The following is a 16,723-nucleotide window of genomic DNA, read 5'->3' as shown; positions in this document are numbered from 1 at the left end:
CATCAATGACTCTCTGCCTCCCCTTCATCTACAACCCATATCGACCTCCTATATACAATCTCTTTTACAAAAACTTAAACCCACTACCCCCTCAGCTGATAAACTTCCTGCTGAATTTCTGCAAATAGCAGCTAAAGCTATAGCCTACCCTGTCTCTATTCTAATAAACAGATCAATAAAAGAATGTACTTTTCCTGCTATCTGGAAAATATCACATATCATACCCTTACACAAAGGAGGTAAGTCTACTGACCTCTCTAACTTCGTCCCATAGCACAATTATCTCCTCTAGCTAAAATCATGGAAAAATGCATACACAAACAACTACTTAACCATCTCCTCCATAACAACCTACTAGCTAACACTCAACATGGATTTAGGCCTTCACATAGTACCACCACTGCTTTACTTTCTTTTACCAACACTATCAACTGTAACCGTAACAACAATAAACTAACCTCTTCTCTCTTCCTAGACCTATCAAAGCCTTTGATATGGTAAACCATACACTTCTCTTACACATACTTAAATCCCTTGCCTTACATTCCTCTTCCTTAACCTGGTTTTCATCCTATCTGGAAAACCGCCAACAAGCAGTACTCTGGAAAAACTCACTATCTGCTCTACGTCCTATCTCCTTAGGAGTACCACAAGGATCTATACTAGGTCCACTTTTATTTTCTATCTTTATTAATGATCTCCAATCTTCTATTCAAAACACTACCTGTATACAATATGCTGATGATTCTACCATTATTTGTACAGCCCCTCTCAAACAAAACTCCAGGCACTCACACAAACAACCTTCTCAACCATTGAACAGTGGTTCTCAAATAGATGTCTTCTTCTGAACCCAAAACCAAACTATTACTCTTTTCACCTACCCACAAATCTACTCAAATAAACTTCACTATTACTACAAGTGATAACTCCCACATTTCACCAGACCCTACAACTAAACTGCTTGGTGTTACTATTGATAATAATCTTAACTATGATTGTCACATCAATAACACAATAAAAGCAGTTAATAAAAAGATTGGTTCACTGTACAGAATCAAGCCCTTCCTCACACCTGAAGCACGGACCACCTTAGCCCAATCACATCTTATCTCCACCCTTTTGTATGCTTCCTCTATTTACACTAATCTCTCTAAAAGCAACCTCAGGAAACTGACTACATCCTACCATAATATTGCTCGATTGCTACAGCATCTCAATCTAGAACTCACCACTGTATAAATTTAAAACATTTACACTGGCTAGAACTTCCTAATAAGCTTATCTATCAACAACTCCTAATAGCACACAAAATCCTATATCAACCATCACAAACACCTGCTCTTAGCAACCTCCTAACTCCCTATAATAACCTGAAACAACTTCGTTCTTCAGAGAAGCTACAAGTTAACACTACTAAAACTACTAACTCTGCAGGAATCACCTATTCTCCAACTCAGTTGGTAAAATATGGAATAATCTTCCCTCTCACATCTCCTCTCTAGCCACTCTTTCACTCTTCAAGAAACAACTCATAATACATCTGAACAAATTCTGGCTATGCTCTTGTACCAATCCTGACTAACTACTTCCATCTATCCACTATTATAACTCTCTAGCCATCACTACAATTTTTCTACCTGACTACGAATAACTTAATAGCTCTATAGTTAAAAAAAAAAAAAAATTTCTTGGTTTAACAACTATGTATTATATATTGAACTTTATAACACCTAACTTTGTACAGAAAGCAGCTAATGCCTTCCTTTTACTTAGGTGTTTTACTTGTCTTATTTTTACACTCGTATTACCTGTACTAAAATCACTGCATTCTTGCTTATTGCCTTTGTAAATTGTGTTATGTTTATTATCTTGTTTGTAACCTTGGAGCTTTTCTCCTCGGGCCTCCACTGAAAATGGACACAAATCCAGCTGGACTAGCCCGGTCAACAAATGTAAAATAAAAATAAAAATAAAATAAATATAGATATATATATATAGATAGATATTTATATATATGGTTCTAGGATACCTTACATATATACAGCAGCTGTTTCAACAAAACACAAAAATACACCTTCTCTTCGTCCCCCCACATCCCCTGTAAATTATATATACCAACTCCGAGATTGCACTACAGTGAGGAAAAGGGTACATTTCATGATGCTCACTGTACTGCAATCTCCATTTAGAAGATTCAAGTGCTGTGGAAATATGTAGCTGCTGTTTCACTGTTTTGAACTTTGGGAAACTAAATGTATGGTCGTATGGTGTTTCAGTATTGTCGTCTCACTCCTTTGATTTTCAGTTATTTCAAATATTGGTAATGTAACATAGACCCATAAATATATATATATATATATATATATATATATATATATATATATATATATATATATATATATGTGTATAAATGGTTATACACACACATATGTAAGTACTTAATAACAGTTCAGTGTCTGGGTAGTTTTTCTTCTTTTCTTTCTTTTTGCCATAGAAGCTACTAGTTTTATATATCTATCTCTCTTGCTCTCTCTCTCTCTCTCTCTCTATATATATATATATATATATGTATGTATGTGTATCTATATATATATATATATATATATAGAGAGAGAGAGAGAGATATGTATACAAGGCAGCGTTCATAGGAAACAGGTGAAAAAGACTATTAAAGGTCACAGGATTTTTTTTCTACAAAATTGGTAAGAATATAAGCATGTAGTACAGTACAAACTAAACTTCTGGACCTTCTATGCCAAATCCTTCATGTTTCATGTGATCTGACAACAATACTTTGCATTTACTGTATTATTTTAATGTGCATTATGTTTATTTAAAACAAACCTTAATGTACCGTATTAAAGCACACATTCTGTTTAGTTAAGAAAATGTTTACTGATGTTTCTTGTAGGATTCTTTGTGAGCAGCCACATGGAGATTATGAAGAAATTTTGACAATTGGCCCTGAAGAACCTTCACATATCCAAGCTACTGATCTATTAGTAAAGATTTTAAGGAGCCAGACACCCTGAATGCCATTTATTACCCTGGTGCAAGACAACCAAAACTGGTCTGTACAAGTTTCACTTTAACACCTAAGGATCATTCTTTTACCATGAATGACTGGTCACAATATATTCTTATTGCTTTTCATGCTACTCTGAGGCAAAGAGAAACCAAATGTACTTCCCAAATAGTAGACACCAAGATATTCTGTTTTCTACAGAAAGAAAGAAAGAACACAATATGGTGGCTGATTTTTTTTGGATTATTGATAGTGCCTACAAGTGCAAGAGCTGCATTCATCACAAACTATTAATATCTCTGCGGACTGTGATTTCTAAGCAGTATGCAATAATAAGTAAGAACTTAAGTGAAGATACTGATGAAAGATGGTTTTCACGCAGATCTTGTTCCTGTGCATTATCACAATATTTGTTTGCAGCCATTGTATACTAAGATTGCATTTCTTGTAAACCCCAGTTGGTAGTACAAGCAAGAAACAATAGTTAGTATTCTACACTGTCAGTGTTATCCAAGACTGTTAATAAGTCTTCTTCCTCACAGTGTTAAAATAATTCACTTTTATGTAATAGAGATGTGGCAGCTCTTCATTAAATATTCTTATGTTTACTACTGTTAATTTGAAGTGGCTGTAAATGTTAATAAGAGCATTATTAGAATCACAGAGGTTATACTGTGGGCTTAGCATCAAAAGAAATAAACAATAAGTTCTGTTGCGTTAACAATCTGCTGTAAAATTTTGTGACATGTTGCTTTTGGCATTTCTGTAGAATATTAGATTTGCAAATAAAAATGAAACAAATGGTTTAAAAACAGTGTTCAGTACAAGTTTTTCTGTCAGTTTCTCCATGAGAAATGGCGTTAATTAGACACTATTAAAGAAACAAAGACATAAGCTGTTTTATTGTAATTGCTTAGAAATCTGAAGAAATGATTTTTGTCTGAACAGGCACTTGTTTCTAGATATTACATTTTCCTCATTTAATAGTGACAAACTTGTTTGTGTGTGGTTGTACAAACCAGTGCTCAGGCATGGTCTGATTCATCCTCTTCTAGTGCTGGGATTGCAACTTTAACTCACAGTTGCGTCAGCACTGATTAATTAACTTTTCAAAACTTCAGCATTCTCCCACCCATCACATAATTTCCTAACCACCGCCATCTTCTCCAGATCTTTCTTGCCCCTTTTTGTGTCTGCATTAGGTCACTGAATGGCCCTAGGCATCTACACTGATTTCCTGATGGCCCTGAAAAACCCTCACACATCCAAGCTACTGCTGTATTAGTACAGATTTTAAGGAGCCAGACACCCTGAATACCTTTTATTACACTGGAGCAAGACAGCCAAGACAGGCCTATAGAACTTCATTTCACAATGACACCCAAGATCATTCTTCTACTGCCACTGGTTAAACACAAGATATTCTTATTACTTTTCCTGCCTTTCTGAGCAAAGTGATTCTTTTGGAAGATTTCTTCTCTCCTTTCTTTGAATGATTCCTTGTTGTTTCTTCTGGAACAGGTCCCTGTGTTATCAATGAGACTTTTCCATTTTAACCCATAGATATTGTTGGTTAAATGATTCCTTCCCTCTTTCCGTATATGCCATTTTGCCTCGCTAGTGTGTATTTGAGTTTTTGTAACCACTTACCCCCAAAAACTATATTCATCTTAATGACATATTATTTCTTTTTATATATCTTGAAAGAGCTTTGGTATACTCCTGATTACTGACACTGTATAACATTGTATTGCTACTTAATGCCTTGTAATAATCCTGTAACATTGCCGTTTAATGCTAATTCATAATGAAAATTGTATAATATGTTGAAGCATTTCTCCCCGGGCCTCCACTGAAAAAGGGCTCTTCAGCTCAGTCAAACAAGCCCAGTCAACAAATGTAAAATAATAAATAATAATAATAATGAAAAAAAATATTTAGTGTTTGTTAGCCCTTCCCCCAGTTCAGGGTTTTACAGCTTTGTATTTTTTTAGACTGCTAGACTTTTCTGGTTGTGTTTTGTTGTTATGGAAGTGGCTGGGATTAAGAAGTGTGTCTTGTGGACTCAAGTTGGCTGCAGAAGATCACCGTTCAAACTAGGAAATTTGCATCTGGAGCGTTTCTCCTCGGGCCTCCGCTGAAAATTGGCTTCGTTCCAAGTCGGACTTTCTTAGTTAACAAATGTTAAATAAGTAAAATAAATATGTTTATGAGTGGCTCCTTAGGAGCAGGGCTATGAAATATGCAAAAAACATTGACAATCTGACTTTAATAGACTACAAGAAAATATTGATATTTAAAGTGTTTTTGCCCTCTGTGGGAGGCCAGGAACAAACAAGCTATGCACCAATGAGACTATTAAAAACAAGAATAAAGAAACAACAACGATTAGCGAACACTGATTTAATAAATAAAATAAGCACTCTCATTAAGCACTGTGACAAATCTTTCTTAGACAAATGTTACATAAAACACCAAGTTGTTTTACTCTCATAAGTCACATCATCTACATACAAGCCACACCTCTCCTGCAGAAGAAAACACAAGTAAATACAATATTTTAAACATCTATTACTCATCTATTCAATTACCAAAAGGGTAAAGTTGTGCAAAAGTATCCTAACTGGTTTGCCTTTCTAAACTCCTCAATTTAAAAATACACATAATAGAACAGGAATCATTCAAGTCTGGATACATATAGGCATTAAGCCTCAGTTGCCAAAAAATTCTGTTGTTCCAATTTTAGAGTTGTAGGGCCCCCTATTATATCTGGTTCTACTTGGTCAATTATTCTAAATCTAAAATAGTGATCTGGATAATCAGCTACATGTTGTGCCAGAGCGTTTTCTGCTTTACCTTTTCTCATACTGTATAAAAGCTCATAAAGCAGTTCCTTTGATTTACGGTCAGTCTTCCCATTGTAATAACAAGGGCAAAACTGACATTTAGTAAGATATGTCACACTTTTGGTGTTACAGTTATAGCTTCATTTACTAATATATTTGAAGCCCCTAACTGTAAAGGAACTCCCTACATCAACAAACTTGCAAAAGGAACAAGCTTCACATTTATACATTCCTAAATGTCTCATATTAGCATTCTTGTTTGCTTCTAAAATATTTCTCAAGTTCTGACCCCTCTTAAAAACAAATTTGGGTCTACCACCAAGAGTATGACAAGATGAATTATCTGCCATGATCAAGTCCCAGTTTTTAATAATGATTTGCTTAATACCAAGGACATCTAAGCTGAATGGTGTAATGAAAGATAATAATTGGTGTTAATTTCTACTCCATCTGTATCTGTTACCTTCTCGTTGGCTTTCAATACTTACTCTGACCTCAGGTAAAATAGGTTTAAAGTCTTTTTTGTTGTACTTTATACATCAACTCATTCAGTAACCTAGTGGGGTAGCCACATTTTAAAAACATATTCTTCAAAAAAATCACACTCAGCTAAAAAAAATCACTATTCCCCTGCACCACTGAAGCAATGTCTGCAAAGGAGTTAATCTTTCTTGAGGCCTTTGATATGGGTCCATCTACATCCTGCATGGTGCCCCCACCCATACACCCTCATCGACCTAGTGTTCCAGAGGGCTTGGATAGAGCCAGTGCAGTGGAGCCAATCTTTTAGAAACTGGAGAAAGTGTTGGATCCCCCCTCCCCCTGGATAGGTCATTTTGGAACAAAGGCTCAACTATGGATGCTATTGTGGCCACAAAAAAGGAACTCAAGCAGAGTGCAGAGGTTCACCCCAAAGAGAGTCACAGGTGATGGACCACTTCAGGAAGCATGCATGTGCTTCAGCTACATTTACTGTTCATTCCCTGAACTATATGATTCTCCTGACTAGTCAGTGGCACTACAGTTTCTCTAGGTTCACAAGTCTTTAGAGATTCGTCTGTCTGTCCCAATCTAACATGTCCATGAAGCTTTTTTCAAAAAGCAGCAGATGGTACAGAAGATGCAGCAGGCAGCAGCATCACCATGCGCCACCATGTCTGGATACACCTATACAACTTTGTGGACTGCTTTAAAACATCCTTTTTCAATGCCCCCTTGACAGATCCATCTTGTCTGGGTCCAACATTAAAGGCACACTGAGTAGGAGTGAGCAAGAAGGGAAGATGTTGTCTGCCATGGGAGTTCTTTTTTTTTCTACTCACAGAGAAACTTCTCTAGGAACAAGAGAAGGCAAAATGATTCTTCTTTTCAAAATCCCAATAGCCTCCCAGGACACTCCAGCTGAAGATGTTACCCACGGGAGAGGCAGGAACTTCAATAGACACCACCCAGATGCAAAGGCAGTCTTCAGAAACAAGGGTTCTGAGGTCCTTTTCTCTGGCAAGTCTTTCCATCATTCCTGTATGATTTCCAGACTGCTGCACTCTGGAGGCAGTGGAGGGATGCTTGGCTTCCCACTCAGAAGCTCAGAAGGTCATCACTTCAGACGCTTTGGCGTTGAGAGTAATTTCCAGAGGCTATTCCATTCCCTTTCAGTTTGCTCCATGTGTGCAACAAAGATCTCTTCCTGACATTCCACTCCATCAGTGAAAGGAAGCAGCAGCGGAGATCCAAAAGTTGCTCTCAAAGCGAGTTATCCAAGAGGTTCTACCAAACTAAAGAGGATCTGGGGTCTACTCAAGATTAGTTTTAGTGCTGAAGAAAAACAAGGACCTCAAGCCCAATCTACATAATTCCTACATAAAACAGACCCCATTCCAGGTGGTGGTTTCACCAAGCACCCCATTCTAACTGCACTAAGGATGGATGATTGTATGTGCTGGGTGGACCTCAAAGATGCCTACTGCCACATAAATATAATAAGGCATTCCAGGAGGTTCCTGCTTTTCCAGCTTAGAGACAGTTATTACCATTTCTGAGCACTGCCCTTTAGCCTCACCATAACCCCCCAGATGTTCACAAGATGTATGGCAGTGGTAGCAGCCTGGCACAGGCTGCAAGGATTCTGAGTCTTGCCTTACTTGGACGACTAGCTTCTTATTGATACAGGAGAGGGACTATTTGCTCCATTTATGCCTATTCTTGGGCATCCTAATGCATTTTGTAAAGTCCAGTCTGGAACTGATTCAAGATCTGGAATTCATCTGATGCCATTTGGATACCACCAGTCAGACTGCCAGGTTAACCCTCTAGACTTCTATTACTATGGTTTCAAACCAAACCAGTTCTACTTTCCCAGAAGCCACCAGCTTCCTTAGTGCTAATGCTTCTTGGCCTGATAGCCACCACCATCCATCTTGATCTTTTGGCCAGCTTTTTCACAAGAGTTCTTCAGTGGACCATATGGGTCCAATAGTCAAATTCTTCTCATCAGATGAATGTACCAGTTCAGCTCACCAGCATATGCTGTTGACACATTTCTTGGTGGCTGAAGTCAGATCAGGTCCAGTGGGTCATCGTTTACTTTTTCCTCAGCCCTGAACCACAGTAACTACAGATGCTTCCCTCCTGGGATGGAGTGGGGGCATTTTAAGGAGAAGGCAGCCCAAGATATATGGTCCCCTTAAGAGGTCTGTCATCACATAGGTATCTTGGAGATGAGATCAGTCTTCCTAAGATTGCAGACCATTCAGCACTTCCTCCTCAAGGGTGTGATAGCCATTCAGACTGACAACATGGCAGTGGCCTGGTGCATAAGCAAGCAAGGGTGAACCAGATTCTACCCCCTGTGTTAATATGCCTTGACAGTGTGATAATGAGCAATGTCCTTTCAGCATTTTCTGAAAGCAATGCACATTCAGGGGAAATCCAGCATACTGCCGGACATCTTGAGCAGGAGTATCCTTGTGCCTCATGAGGGGTCTCTCAGTCTGTTAGTGGTGGCTTGTGTGTTCAGCAACTGTTTCTAGCCTTTCTATGACCTCTTTGTGTCTCTCTCTCCAACATCAAATGCAGAAACTTCTTTCCCTGATTTTTTCAAAGGGACAGTCAATGAGGGTCACTCTGCTCAATACTTAGTCTCCGTGTCTCCTGTATCCATATCCTTCTATGGCCCTGATAATAAAGTTTCTACAGAAAGCAGCCCATTACAGAGCAACTGTTATTCTCATAGCTCCTTTCTGGCCCAGACAAGTATAGTTCCCCTTCTTGTGGCCTCATTTGTTGCACTTGCCTTAGGTTCTGGATCCAGTTCCATACTTGGTATCCCATCCTTCATGCCAGCCTCACTTGAAACACAAATCCCTCAGGCTCCTGTAATTCCAATGACGGCCAGAGATCCCAAGTTTTCAAAGAGAATTATCTATATGTATTCCTTTTCTCAAAAATCCTCAACAAGAAAGATTTACACCAGCAAGTGGAAGAGGTTTTGTGTTTGGGCTATATCTGAGGGCCTAAGCAACTTTTTGTCTCCCTTAAATGCAATGTTATTTTTTTCTGGCAGAACTTTTTCATTCTGGACTTAGTTATTCTACTATCAAGGTTTAGTTAGCAGCCATCTTGAATTTTCATATGGGTCTGGATAACCCACCTATTGCATCTCTCAAACTGTCTAAAGCTTTTTTGAAGGGTACTATTCTGCTTAGACTACCAGTAAGGGATCCAATCTCTCCTGAGATGTGTCTCTTTTACTCCAAGTATTAACTTTGCCTCCTTTTGAACCAGCTGCTACCATAGATTTAAAGTTAATATTTTGGAAAATTATTTTCTCAGTAGCAATTACTTCTGTGAGAAGAGTTTCAGAGCTAAAAGCTTTCTCTTGCAATCCTCTTTACCTTATCTTTCAATAGTATAGAGTATCCTTGTCTTTTAATCCTTCTTACCTTATCTTTCACACAGAGTCTGCTTGCAAGCAAACTCTTCTTTCTTACCCAAAATGGCCTCTGAGTCAAATTTGAACGAGTTGATTCATTATTGCTAATTGAGATTTTATTTGCCTACAACAAAATCTATCAGAAAATCATATCTGTTTTTTGTATCTTTTTCTAAATGTAGATTTGGTGAGCCTGTTTCTAAGGTAATCTTGTCCAGATGACTTTCTGGTTGAATTCCTTTGTTTACTCAGTGCCTTTACCTGTTAAACCAAAAGCACATGCCACTAGAGCAATTGCTACTACTACTTTTACTACTGCCTTTTTTTTTTTGGTCATGCCTCCTTGGATGATATTTGTGCAGCAGCTACTTAGTCCAGCACTCATACCTTTGTAGATCATTACAAGTTAAATATTCAATCCAGATCTAGGTCAACTTTTGGCTCCACTATTTTGTGGAATTCTATCTTCTGATGCCACCATTTTAACTGGATGGGGACTATGTCCTGTAGCTTGAGAAATATGGAAGGGACAACATTGAATATGAAAGTTATGTTCTTAACATAATGCTAAATCCATGGTGTCTTCTTCTATCCATTACAACCATCATCCTCTTCATTCCCCATTCCAAATTGTCATCTTTAATGTGTGTCTCCTGGTGAACTGTGCAGACTGGCACAAAGTCTAACCTTGGGACGCTTTTCTTAGTTTATCATTTTATAGTGTGTTAGGTACTTTCCAGGTGTATCTAGGATATAGCAGGGCAAATTCAACTAGAGGTTTTAGGGAGAGTAGTGCATTATGTATGATGAGGCAATGCTGAATACACTAATATGCAGGCTTCTGATTTGATTGGATGCAATTACCCACAGGCTGAGAAGGAAGGAAGAAGGCAACACAGATTTAGCTTTCTGGTAAGTATATAATTTTTGCTTGGGGGAATGTAATGAGTTGGCAAATATTAAAAATTCCCTATAGAGTTTTTTCTCAAAAATGTTCTGGGAACAAATCATTATAGCTAAGAAAATTATTGTTTTGATGTGGGACATAGGCTCTGATTTGCATAGACAAAGTAAGGCCTTACTAAGTTTAATATCACTGGCTGCCAAAAAGAAATTACTAGAAAATGGAAATCAAAATCTAAGCCAACTGTAGTTGAAGTACTGAATACTGTAAATGAGATTGTTTTTTTTTTTTTATTAATGTATATGTAATTGTGTCGCTGTTTCAGTTGTGATTTAATAAAGGTGGTTATAAAAAAAACATGGAATCTGAATTGAAGTCTACCTCAAGGTGTCCCTTCTTGGAATCCTCCCTTTCAGATTCAGATTCCGCAGACAAGGCTTAGTCTGCTATTTTGTCCTCCCATTAATGAACTCAAATTCAGAAATTGCTTACAAATGAAGCAGAAGGAGAGAGGTGGGTATTGGTCATGCATACTTCATCAGCCTTAGAGAAAATGCTGCAGAAGATATTTTAGTCACTTCCATCGACATCCTGGATGGTCCTATCCCCCCTCCCCATGGGTGAAATGGTTGCTATTGAGACTTGGAAGGAGATGTTTGTGCCAGCTTTAAATACCTAGGTGACTTATAAGATATTTTTTCCTCCTCCAAGGACTGGTGCCACTGGTCCAGGAGCATACTTACAGACTCTGTTGTTGCAACAATTGCACACAAGAGAGCTCCTACCTACTTTGAGACCTGCAGTTCACCTTGAAGGTAAGGACCCTGGAGAAATGGATGGATTTCATAAGAGAGTCTAATCATTCATTACAATTTCTTTATGGGTGCTTATCTATCATGCACAGATGATGTGTTTTCAATGTTCAGTTTTGGGTGAGATGTCCAAAATGTTGGTCTTTTTCACCATGCAATTAACTTACAATGCAGCTAGGGAGGTAGGCACCTGAATGTGAGTATGCTGCTGTATCTTACTGTTTACAACTTTCAATAGTATTTAAGGCATTCTTTATCAATTCCCTGTTTAATGTCTTTAAACTTTTTGGGCTGCAAATTAAAGTGAAACTATAGGGAAACAGGGGCGGGGGGGGGGGGCAAATGGTTCTTGGGATTAACTTTGAGGCTTCTTAATGCCACTTTTTGTGGGTGCAGAACAGTTCATGTCAGAAATGGCTTTGGCATATCCAGCAGCCATAATACCAGTTCTCTAGACAAAACCAACAATGCTGCAGCTGTGATGGTTTCCAGGAAGGATACCAGCCCAATGGTAGAGGTTTGAAAAATAGCCAAGGATTTCATAGTTTTCAGGCAGGAGGAGAATAACAGTTTTCCTGAGTCCTTGCCTGACTCTCCTATTGTAGAGGCAGTTGGGGGGGTCTGTCCCTCCACTGGTCAGTATGTTCAACTACCACATGTGATTAGTGGATCCTGGACATTCTATCCAGAGGTTATGTGATTTCCTTCCTGACCTGCAAGATGCTTTCTTTTCCTTTTCACAACATCCCACCCTGTCACAAGGGTTCCAAAAACTGGACAATACAAATAAGTAATGTCAATTGTGCATCTTGCAGCAACCTTTCCTTTAGGAGAAATAACAAATGTATATTGTTTGCAAAAATTCTTATTTATTTTTTGTCTGGTGGATGAGTGTCCTTGTTTTAACAACTTAGAGATCTTACATAGGATTACCCCTTGTAATAAGAACTTTCTAGGAAGGAAGGAGTCAGAAAGGCAGTTTGAACTGAACTGACCTAAGGTGGTCTACCAGATATGACTCTGAGCTGAGATACCAGAAAACTAGAGGCTTTTGAGCTTCCTAAAAAACAAAAGTTGCCTGTATTTTTTCACTTGATTATACTATTTACTGCACTTTTTCATAGGTGTTTACTAAGCTAATGACCACAAGGGCCTTTTTAACCGTAGCCATGCATCCCAAATCTCTGACAAGTTCTGATATCCTTGATAAATGTAAACATGGGCCTGGGAGAGGAACCATTTACAGGTTACCTGTATCTATTAGAGACATAGGTGCCAAACCAGGGATAAATTTCCAGTTTTCCATACAATTGTCCAAGTTGCACTTGAATTGGGTTAGAGAGGAACTCTGCTTCACATGGATGGGGAGCCTGGTGCATGGATGAGGTAGTCTCTGGGATACATACCTATCTCTCCAGCAGGTCCTATTTATATCACAAGCAAAGTTTAAGTCTTTAGAATGGGTAATTCTGATGCTATTTGTTTTGTGGATATGCAGGAGGTCCATCAGAGTGGGGTCTGGCACTGCCCTGTATACCAGGCATATATCTTCCCTCAAAAGCCGGTAGGAGACAGAATACAGGGAAAGGGCCTTGAGTCAGTCTGCATAGGACATTTTACTTATGCCTTGTATTCTTTTAGTGAGGAACCTCTGTGGACATTCCAATTGTTGGATATGCCTGGTTATGTACATATCAAAGGGGGCATTGCACTTAATGATAGGTCTGATGAATGCCGAATACAGTGGAACAATGACTTCCTTGGACTTAAAGGTCATACATTTGCTTATAAGTTGTGTGATAAACCGAGATGCTGCCACCCAGCTAGCTGGAATTTTTTAAATAATTATATGTCACTTGAAAATATTAATACAATTTTATATAGAAATGTGACACTGCCAACCCAGTTAGATAGAATTTTGTAAATAATTCTATGTCATTTGTGAATAGTAATATGATTTGTAGGCTTGCCTTAAAAATGTAAGAAAACTATATGTTCTATACTGAGCTTCAAGATTGTAACCACAGTGCACCCTGCTGGAAAATAGCAGAAATGTGTATAAACTATATGGCAATGCAAGTGCAAATGAAAGCACTTAAACTGATGTGTTTTTGGATGTAATAAATTCTAGTTTGTGATTCCTAAGTAGCATTTTTTTCTTTTTATTTGTTTTATAGTACGTTGCTAGTCCGTTGTTTTGTTTATTTGTTCTGGACCTGTAAACATTCTAAACCAGCACTTTGCCTTGCTCTCAAAATAAGTTATTGTTAGAAAAATATATATTTACATATATGCTGCCTAGAAAAATATATATTCACATATATGCTGCCTAGAAAAACATATATCCACATATATGCTGCTTAGGAAAATATGTACTCAAACATTCAGACATATATAAGTTGTGTGGTCAGATATATAGAGAAATGTGTGCCTTAGACAGGAATAAATGTGCTCAAATCTATATGGAGAGCAAAGATTGAAAAATAGAATAATATGTAATGCATTTAATTCTGTTTTACTAGAATAATAGTAGAAATAAACTCGCATATTATTGCTTGAAGCATAAGCTGCAGTGTGACTAGAAACCTGGCCTTGGCAGAGATCAGCCCGGCCTGGCTCATGTCTGTCAGTGAAAGATTATTTTGCAAAGTTAGAAAATAATGAATCTGTGTGCATGTGTATCTTTTCCTGCTTCCACCAGAAGAATAGCCTTGTGCACTATCAAAGATAATGTCCAGCTGGTGAACAAGAAAGAGACAAAGAGAAGCATTAAAGAAGACATGCACCCATTGTATTCGAACTAATCTAAGAGCCTTGAATTGGCTACATCCTCGGAAGGACATTGTGACTGACCAGGTGCTTGCAAGGCTGTAATATTCTCATGGGAAAAAGATTTTAGAAAAACACCATCTCAGCACTTTTCATAAGTTACTATGATGTAAAGACCCTGTCACTGACCACGTCAGTGAGGTGGGCAAAAGCTGATAGTAAAACATATAAAATGTCATGTGTCTCACCAATAAAACTAGACAAAATTCTGTACAAGTTTGTGTATGGTTTTGCCTCCTAATGTACATTAGAGTATTAGTAAATTAGATACTTGAGTTTCCTGCATTACTGTTTGTTATTGACTGTCATTGTTTTAAATGCCAGATGATTTTTTACAGTCTGACTTTAAAAATTTATTTAACATTTTGGTCCTAATCGTGCGAATTCCTTGGTAAGCTGCAGGTCAGAGCATATAGGTGGCACGAAACCTGCGCAGAAGAAGGAAAGACCTCGACTGAATTGTCGTATCTAAAGAGGCTGTCCACTTGTCTGATCTGTGGCAGCGGAAAACTGGATCCTAAAAAGAAGCATAACAGTAAGCGGAGGCTCGGGTAAGCAGAATTCCTCTCTTTGTTTTTGTTTTAGATCAGGGACCAGGTTACACTGTGCTATTGCTAAGGTTTGTGATAGCAGGGAGAGAGGTAGTCAAGTATTGTATCTTGAGTCATAGATCAGGAAGTAAACAAAGCAAAGTAAAACAGTTATTCTAGAGACTACTGTGGATACGGCGGATAAGATCCGACGTGGTACAAGAGAAAGGGTTACGTAACAGTTCTTTTTTTAAGAGACATGGGAAATGAATGCACTAAAGGGTCACGTGACCCCCTAACAGAAGACGCAAAGTATATGCAATTGCAAAGAGCAGATAATGTGAGACATTTTTCAAAATGGGTTAATAAGTATGACTTTGATGGTAAATTAGATAAAATATCATTAGTAAAACTTTTGAAACAATTAAAATCTGACGAGAAGGTCAGGCAAAAACAACAACAGTTGGGTTCCTCAAGCACATAGGTGGATTGAGGAAGTGAACCGAAGGAACAGAAAAATAAAAATGCAAAAGCATTATTTTTAGACAAAGAGGATAATAATACAGTAGTAGCATCGGTCCCTCCCTACCACCTCCTCCGATGCCTTACTTAGAATATGAAGCGGGAGGGCGGGCTGGACCCCCCCACGTTATCCGGAGACAACAGGGGTATTAAGACAACCATTTGTAAGAGAACCTATCGGAACTAGATCCCGAACACGTCAAACATTTATAGATGTTCAACCGAGCGGAAATTCATTAGATGAGAGTGAGGAAATCTGTCCATTAATTGAAGTACCAAACCCACAGGCAGGACAGGAGGGCCAGGCCTCAACTCTCTTAGTGTATAGACCGTGGACACCGGAAGACATCCGGAAAGCTACAGAGGGAATTCCCATCCAAAAATTAACTTTGAGAAATTTTTACAAGATTTACAGGGTATGAGATTGAGTTATCACCTGAATGGGGAAGAGGTAGAAAGAGTAGTTAGACAAATTTTGGGTCCGGACTGGCATATGATTTGTGGTGCCTGGAATGCCCGTGACGCGCAACTCAGGCCACTCCTACATAGTGACGCAGAACTAGATGCTAGATTGAAGGGTCTTACAGACCGCATTACTGAAAAATGGAAACCTAGGGCAGATTGGACTTGTATTAACCAATGCGTACAACAAGATAATGAAACAGTAGACGCATACTATGGTAGATTATTAGAATGTTTCAATAATCATAGTGGTATGACTATTCCTGAAAATCAAAAAAATGATAGCCCATATGAACAGCAGTTGAAGAATGCATTTTTAAAAGGTTGTATTGCCCCTATCAATAGCTTCGTCACGAAGCATATGATAGATCACCGAACGAGTAGGCTCCAAGCCTTGTTAGAGTATGCTAGGCATGCCGAAAAACATTTTAACAGTAAAAAGAAAAAGAAAACGCAGGTCTTCACAGCTGAAGACGGTGCGGAAGTTTTTGTAGTACAAACAGCCAAAAAGGGTAAGCGAAATGCTCAGGGTAACAAACGTTCTGACAGAAACTCAGAGTTTTATGAGGACAGGAAAAAAAGAGGTGAGTGCTTCAATTGTGGTAAGAAGGGACATTTAGCAAGGGATTGCAGGAGCAAGGCACCTGTGGAAAAAAAGGATAAGGATGATGAGGATTGACTAGATGGCAGTTATACTGCTCGGCAGTCATTAGGAGAGACTAATGAGCAGGGGAATAATGTAAATACCTTAGAAGAAACAAATGATATGCAACCGGATGTAGAAGTTGGGGAAAGTGAAGTTTTGGACTTGGCACTACTGAGCTTGGAGCTCTATTTAGCAGACACTAAACCGGAAGTT

General features: G+C 38.3%; 1 protein-coding gene across 1 annotated transcript in view; it reads left to right on the top strand.

Annotated features, from left to right (window-relative positions):
* LOC122810767 (UPF0575 protein C19orf67 homolog) overlaps positions 1-3,763 on the top strand; it is a 358,748-nt gene extending 354,985 nt beyond the window's left edge. The window contains exon 5 of the mRNA XM_044082327.1: positions 2,915-3,763. Within this exon, the coding sequence (XP_043938262.1) occupies positions 2,915-3,035 (121 nt within the window). The 3' untranslated portion in view covers positions 3,036-3,763. The remainder of the gene's footprint in view (positions 1-2,914) is intronic.
* The last annotated feature ends 12,960 nt before the right edge of the window (positions 3,764-16,723 follow it).

Source organism: Protopterus annectens, chromosome 9.part0, assembly GCF_019279795.1.
Source record: "Protopterus annectens isolate FY-2018-M chromosome 9.part0, PAN1.0, whole genome shotgun sequence".
Taxonomy (NCBI): domain Eukaryota; kingdom Metazoa; phylum Chordata; order Ceratodontiformes; family Protopteridae; genus Protopterus; species Protopterus annectens.
This window is presented reverse-complemented; position numbering and strand designations above follow the sequence as displayed.